Genomic DNA, 7,914 nt, shown 5'->3' with positions numbered 1-7,914 from the left:
CACCTTGAGGGTGATTCCAACATTCTTAACACAATGACATTCAAGCTTGATGAAGCTGCTTGGGTTGCCTTATACTAACGTAGTAACATAATTATTCTCTCATAAAATGGAATGTGATTCTTGAAAAACCTTAGGATACTAAAATTATTCTCAATAAGCTGCACTGTTGACAACAACAACAATTATGTTTGAGATGGCAAAAGAACTTTGTTGCAAAAAAAGTGTGCAAAGTCAAAGAAGGGTATTTTTGTAAACAAACACTTCTTTTATAAAAAATATGTAAGATATATTATTTCTTATATATCAAACCAAACAATGTATAAAAAATAATACAAGCATTATTAATACACTATATTCTGCATTATTCTTATACACTCTACCAAATGACCCCTAACAGTAATAACTCCCTTTTTGTTTTGGTTAATCTACATAAAAAAAAAAATTTATTTTTTTAAGTTTGAACACTGAATCAATTTGTTAAATCAAATTAATTTTACTTTTTGGTCATCCTGTAACTTGTAAGTTTGACGGGTTATTCTTTATTTCTTCCCTTTCTCTTTTTCTGTGAGTAGTTACTATGGCTCCGGTCCAAAGAAATTTTATTAGCTTAATTGAGTGTCTAATCGGATGTTCTGATCTCAATTGAGATTTAAATCCAATTGCAATTATTAAACACAATAATATTTTAAAAATTTTCTGATAAACGAAAAAGTGGACAAATGAAACTTGATTACAAGAAATGCTAGCTATAATTAATGCAAATTAATTAAATAATTCATCATAGCTACGATAACCTGTAAAATTTAGATGAGGAAAGAACTTTTAAAGGGATTGAAGAGAATAGAAGTTTGATTATAGATGAGGAGAGAAATGAATTAAGAAGAGAGGGAAGAACATGAGGAGAAATTGGAATATCAGATTTCAATTATGCCTCTCTGATGAATATATATAACCACCTTGCCCCGCGTCATCATCACGATCCTTGTGTCTCATTTAAACTAGAGTAATTTAGACGTTTTATTCTCAATCTCACACGTTTCTATTTGCTTTTTATTCCCGGCGTTGAATCCAAACAACTACATTTGATTGAATATTATTGAGATCATAACGCTGAACTTTGCCTTTTATCCAAGAGCATTCTATTTCCTATTGATTATTTTCACTACACTCAATATTTTTATTTTTTGGAAAGGAAGCTACATCAGGTTACTTTTTTTCTCACACTTCCTTGCTTCTACATTAATCACACATCTAATTATCTGTCATTCTCAACCTCTCCCCCCTCATCACTTATTTTACTATCATTGCCAAAGTAGTATTTTCAAACTGTTTGTGAATATGCCTTAATGGAAGTTGATAACTTCATGTCAGTATTTGACTTTGCTCCTAATGATTTTGTCTGATTGCAGTTAAGGGTTTTTATTAAAGTAGTTGAATAGTGATGTTTCTTCAGCGAGTTATATCAACAACATTACCTTCATCAAGAATCCCTCAAACATACAAAGCCAATAGGCAGTAACTTTTTGATAAACTAATCTAACTTGAATGACTTCATAGATACAAAATAAACATAAGTGACTTTGGTAGAAAATTTTCTATAATTAGATGACCATTTTAAGTAATCCAGTCGCGTGCAGATCTGTTTAGTCAATAATATCACCTTGACGGTGATGCCAACATTCTTAACACAATGCCATTCAAGCTTGATAAAGCTACTTGGGCTACCTTATACTAACGTAGTAATATAATTATTCTCTCATAAAATGGAATGTGATTCTTGAAAAACCTTAGGCTACTAAAATTATTCTCAATAAGATGCACTATTTATGTAATGCCCCGAAGTTTTTTCTAGATAAATTTTTGTCCCTAAAGTATCAAGCATTGGCTTGTAGAATGAGTTATACTTATTTTCCTGTGGAATTCCTTAGATTTCAACTTTTTATTAAGTAGATGATCGAATAAGTTTTCCGTTGACATAAGATTCGTCCAAAACGGACACTCGGTGAAGGAGTTATGGTTAATTTAAGTCCTAGTCATAAAACATCGTCATTCCTGTCCTTGGCGCATCACGGAGAGGGTGTAAATGATGATGGTCAATTTCCAGTGAGACTTCGCGATGGTGGCGCATCGTGGAATGGGCCAAATTCCCATTCGTCACTTTCCAGTGAGCCACCATGATAGTAGCGCATTGCGGTGGCCCATAAGATCAGGTTCCCAATTTAAATTTTTCCTATTTCGTTCAGAAGTTAACAAGGGTAGTTTGGACTTTTTTCCAGCCTCTTAAAACATCCAAACAGGAGATTAATACCTCTACAAGCATAATATACGACATTCTCAAGATTTACCTCAAAACAAAAACCCTAGTTCATATACTTCTCCTCCAACAAACTTAAGATTCAACCGTGGGTTTTTAAAATTGATCGAAGGTTTGGAATCTCCAAACTGTAGGCTTCAAGGATCAGTCATTATTCTTCATAATCGAGGTACGCGGGGTTTTTCCTAAATTCTCATGGGTATAGAAATCATTATTTTAAGAAAGGGGTTTTTGAATTTATGAATACATTCATGTTTTAGAAGCTTCGATAATATTGTTTTGGTCTTTAGGCCTTCCCCCAAATTGATTTGAATTGTATATATGTTTGTATGCATTGAAAAACGTAAATTGTGAATCGGGAGAATAAAATATATAATCTCCCTCTCCCATTACTTTATTATTCGATTTACAAGTTATGAATCCTTACATTTCATAGTTTACAGAATGATTCAAGCTACTATTTATCTTGTGTGAAATTCATGATGATTAAGAATGGGAGAGAGGAATGCTTTAATGATTTTAAATGTTGGGATTGATAAACAAAGAAACTTTAGGAATGTTTTTGAGAAGTTGGCCACTACTTAATGAAATTGTTGAATGAATGGAAAGCCTTTGCATGATTTTTGACTTATGATTTGAGATATGACTCTTCTTACACTATATGCATGATCAAGTGGCCTGAACATTGTTCTAGAATGAAATAATCATATATGGCTCAGAATAACAACTTGCAAGTCATGGTATGACGATACCAACTCAGACAATGCCATAACAGACACGAACTAATACAGAAATCAGACTTTTATATTTTAGAATTTCAGAATAATTCATGTTCAGAAAAGGCTAAAATAGGGCATAAAGAGATGTTAGGTGATTCCCTGAAGAGGGCACGATTTCAGATAACTTATTGTCCAAAATCGTGATTTTCCAATCCGAGTATATTATATTACGTTGGCCTAGTACCGTGTGGCGTATCAGAATCAGAGACTTCAACCCTTGCGGCATACTTGGGTTGGGGGCTTCCCCATCAAGTCAATGGAGGATTCCATATAGCCCATGGAATATCAAAGTTATAGGGGAGTGTCATCTAACTCAGAAGTAATACAAAGAACAGACATTGCATTGACAAGAATGATTTATGATTTTCAGAAAAATGTCCATGTGTTTTGAGAACTGTTTATGCATGATGTTTTAACAACTTTCTCTCCACTATTTTACTTATATAAAAGTTTTATTTTAGATTACTTTGCGTACCAGTACATTATATTGACCCCCTACCTCTCAGGTTCTGAGGCTCACTGTAGGGGTCCAGATAAACAGTAGATTTCATCAGACAGAGTTACAGTGTCCAGTTGGTGAGCCTTCTATATTCCGAAAGGACTATTTATTTTCAGACAATTATTAGTGGTTACGGTTTTGGTCTACTGGGAGCCTTGTCCCAGCTTTCAGATTGTGTTAGAGAGTATGTAATAGAGATTTCGCAGACGGTTTGCAGATGTTGCTAGTTAGTTTTGGATTTCGTTCTTCAATTCTAAATTCATATCAGATTCATGACCATGATTCTGTCTTGCTATAATTTCCGTATTTCCTTATTTATTTATGAATGGTGTATATGATTTCAAGATAGAAGGGTGTCCCGGCCTTCATGGTTCGGGATGCTCGTCACGGCCAGGGCCTCGATTTGGGTCGTGACAGATTGACAGCAACAACAATTATGTTTGAGATGGCAAAAGAACTTTGTTGCAAAAAAAGTGTACAAAGTCAAAGAAGGGTATCTTTGTAAACAAACACTTCTTTTATAAAAATTATGTAAGATATATTATTTCTTATATATCAAACCAAATAATGTATAAAAAATAATACAAGCATTATTAATACACTATATTCTGCATTATTCTTATACACTCTACCAAATGACCCCTAATAGTAATAACTCCCTTTTTGTTTTGGTTAATCTATAAAAAAATAAAATTTTATTTTTGTAAGTTTGAACACTGAATCAATTTCTTAAATCAAATTAATTTCACTTATTGGTCGTCCTGTAACTTGTAAGTTTGACGGGTTATTCTTTATTTCTTCCCTTTCTCTTTTTCTGTGAGTAGTTACTATGGCTCTGGTCCAGAGAAAATTTGTTAGCTTAGTTGAGTGTCTAATCGGATGTTCTGATCTCAATTGAGATTTAAATCCAATCGCAATGATTAAACACAATAATAGTTTGAAAATTTTTTGATAAACGAAAAAGTGGACAAATAAAACTTGATTACAAGAAATGCAAACTATAATTAATGCAAATTAATTAAATAATTCATCATAGCTACGATAGCCTATAAAATTTAGATGAGGAAAGAACTTTTAAAGGGATTGAAGAGAATAGAAGTTTGATTATAGATAAGGAGAGAAATGAATTAAGAAGAGAGGGAAGAATATGAGGAGAAATTGAAATATCAGATTTCAATTATGCCTCTCTGATGTATATATACATATAACCACCTTGCCACGTGTCATTATCACGATTTCTGTGTCTCATTTAAACTAGAGTAATTTGTACCCTTTATTCTCAATCTCACACGTTTCTATTTGCTTTTTATTCCTGACGTTGAATCCAATCAGCTACATTTGGTTGAATATTATTGAGATTATAACATTGAACTTTGCCTTTATCCACAAGCATTCTATTTCCTATTGATTATTTTCCTTACACCCAAATTTTTTATTTTTTTGAAAGAAAGCTACATCAGGTTACTTCTTTTCTCATACTTCCTTGCTTCTACGTTAATCACACATCTAATTATCTGTCATTCTCAATCCCCCCCCATCACTTGTTTTACTAGTATTGCCAAAGTAGTGTTTTCAAACTGTTTGTGAATATGCCTCAATGGAAGTTGATAACTTCATGTCAGTATTTGACTTTGCTCCTAATGATTTTGTCTGATTGCAGTTAAGGATTTTTGTTGGAGCAGTTGAATAGTGATGTTTCTTCAGCGAGTTATATCAACAATATTACCTTCATCAAGAAGTTTATTTAGTAGTATTGGTAGCCATGATTTGTCTAAAGCTATTTTCGACCTCAATCAGGTATACGTATACGTATAAGTATACGTATACATATACATATACATATACATATACATACATACATACATACATACATACATACATACATACATACATATATATATATATATATATATATATATATATATATAAATATAACATTACCTTCATCAAGAAGGTTATTTAGTAGTATTGGAAGCCATGATTTGTCTAAAGCTATTTCCGAGCTCAATCAGGTATACAAATACATAGACATATATATATATAAGCAGATTCTTTAAAGTTTCCTTTCAAGCCTTGAAGATTTCTCTTTTGAAACATTAGGCTTATGTTTAATTATTGTACTTCGACTATCATATTATTGTGTTGTAGTAATTGTCCTGTTATCATCTGCTATTTCCTGTACGTCTATTACTTTCTGCTATTTTCTGTAATTCTATTACTTATTTATGGATTGCTTTGGATGATCTTTCTTGAGCCGAAGGTGTATCTATAAAAGCTTCTTTACCTCTGAGGTAGACGTAAGGTCTATGTACGCTATACCTTTTCTAGACCCCACTTGTGGGATTATACCGGTATGTTGTTGTTGAATGTTGAGGTCACGGGTGGAGCCAGGTAAGGCCAAGGGAATTTAGATATTTACATTATACATGGTTAAAATTATTTCTTTTTTTATATATAGCACATTTTCAACTCCCTTTTGATTTCTTGGTTTCGTTACTTCTTTATATTTTGAACCCCTTAGTGAAAACCCTGGCTCCACCACCGGTTGAGGTCCATTAAAAGAATAAAGAACCGGTAGTTCAATCTTTGAAGGCTTGAGATCTTTCTGCTGCAGACATTTTAAAATTAAATAAGCTGATTGATTTAAATAATCTATCCAGAATCTCATCCTCTATTTGGTGGGGCTAGTAATGGGTTGAATGAGTTGGATGTCTGTAGGTTCCGAGTTAGATTCTTTTAGAAAAAAAGTTCATTCGCGATTGTCTTTTCTTATAAAAAAATGTCACTTTTACGTGAAGATGTAGATAAAAGGCCAACAACTTGTTAGATTCCATAGAATAAACCGTGGAGTGTGTACGAGAACCATTTTGCTAGTTGGTCAGAATATTTACTTATTTCTCAACCATAGCTTTGAGAATGACTTAGTCTAAACAATGTAAAAGATGAGCCTTGAAACTTAATACCGGGATCTTACTAATCAAAAGTGGGGAAAAGGGGTGATAGTTAATTCCGGGCTTGTATTTTGCAAAGGAAGTTTATAAGTTCATATTCTAATTGATTATTACTCTTCACTCACGAGGGAGATATTATTTGCATAATTGAGCTTGAAGTTTGTAAAAATGGCGTTGGATGCTTTCTAAAAATTATTGCTCTTCTTCTTATTAGGAAATGGAATCTGTATTTGGTGAACCTCCTCCATCTAGCCTTTCTGGTTCCATTGATAATCAAAGTATGACACGAGACTTGAAGCTTAATACTGTAGAAATGGATGGTAAAGAATCTTTCGCTAGATTGACACATATTGGCAGCAAAGGTGAAGCTCAAATGGTGGATGTATCTCGTAAAGATATTAGCAAGAGAGTGGCCATTGCACATGGCAAGGTTATTCTAGGACAGAAGGTATTTGATCTGGTTTCAGCCAATCAAATGGGAAAAGGAGATGTCCTGAGTGTGGCAAAGTTAGCTGGAATTTGTGGAGCAAAGCAAACCAGCAATCTCATCCCACTATGTCACAACATCAACTTGACACATGTACGAGTGGACTTGGCTTTGAACCCGCAAGATTTTAGTGTTGAAATAGAAGGGGAAGCTGCCTCAGATGGAAAAACTGGTGTGGAGATGGAAGCCTTGACAGCGGTAACTGTTACTGGTCTAACACTGTATGACATGTGCAAGGCTGCTTCAAAGAATATCCAGATTACAGATATCAGGCTTGAACACAAAACTGGAGGTAAAAGTGGGGACTGGTCCAGGGAGAAATGATCACAATCTAAAGACGTAAGAAGGCAAGTGCATTAACCGCATGAAAGTCGCTGCTTGGGGGAATGATGTATGTCACTTCCGTCAAATGTCTTTTTCCTACAAAATATGGTAATTCTCCATCAGGTTATAAGTCGATAGCTAGTGAAAACATGGTCCATCCATTAACACAAAATCGTGAAGTTTATTCTAACAGGATCTGTTGTGTACAACAATTGTTTTAGAACATTTTCCTTGCTTTCGTATTTATTTCTTAACTAATTAGATTAAGTTACAGGAGTATAAATAACTTCCACTCTCTTAGTTTTTGAACTGCACATCACAACTTCTTCATGTTTCAGAGCAAGCCTTACAGAAAATTTACACCCTGAATACAGTAAAGGGCCAGTAAAGGAACAGTAACATTGCCACTAAGCTAGAATTTCTAAATAACTTGGTTAAAAAAATTAAGAATTCAAATTGTAACATTCAGCTAGTTAGAACATCATGCTCACAAGAGCAATGTCAAGGCTTTCCTCCAATAGAGTTGGTAGCTCTGGTATCATATGTCGCTGGAAGTATTT

The 7,914-nt window shown here is 33.6% G+C and overlaps 1 protein-coding gene across 1 annotated transcript; it reads left to right on the top strand.

Moving 5' to 3' along the window:
* The first annotated feature begins 5,531 nt into the window (after positions 1-5,531).
* Positions 5,532-7,602, top strand: LOC107877393 (cyclic pyranopterin monophosphate synthase, mitochondrial-like). Its single transcript, XM_047412909.1, has 2 exons — positions 5,532-5,604; positions 6,758-7,602. Exon 2 carries the CDS (start codon positions 6,761-6,763, stop codon positions 7,352-7,354), a length of 594 nt encoding a protein of 197 aa, XP_047268865.1. The 5' UTR covers positions 5,532-5,604; positions 6,758-6,760; the 3' UTR covers positions 7,355-7,602.
* Positions 7,603-7,914: the final 312 nt, after the last annotated feature.

The sequence above is a fragment of the Capsicum annuum genome, chromosome 5 (genome assembly GCF_002878395.1).
Source record: "Capsicum annuum cultivar UCD-10X-F1 chromosome 5, UCD10Xv1.1, whole genome shotgun sequence".
NCBI classification, from domain to species: Eukaryota; Viridiplantae; Streptophyta; class Magnoliopsida; order Solanales; family Solanaceae; genus Capsicum; species Capsicum annuum.
Note: the sequence above shows the minus strand (reverse complement) of the source record. Positions and strands in the feature narration are given on the sequence as shown.

What these genes read in the sequence shown, in the direction of transcription:
- LOC107877393 (XM_047412909.1), top strand. Translation starts at nt 6,761, where the DNA reads ATGGAATCTGTATTTGGTGAACCTCCTCCATCTAGCCTTTCTGGTTCC.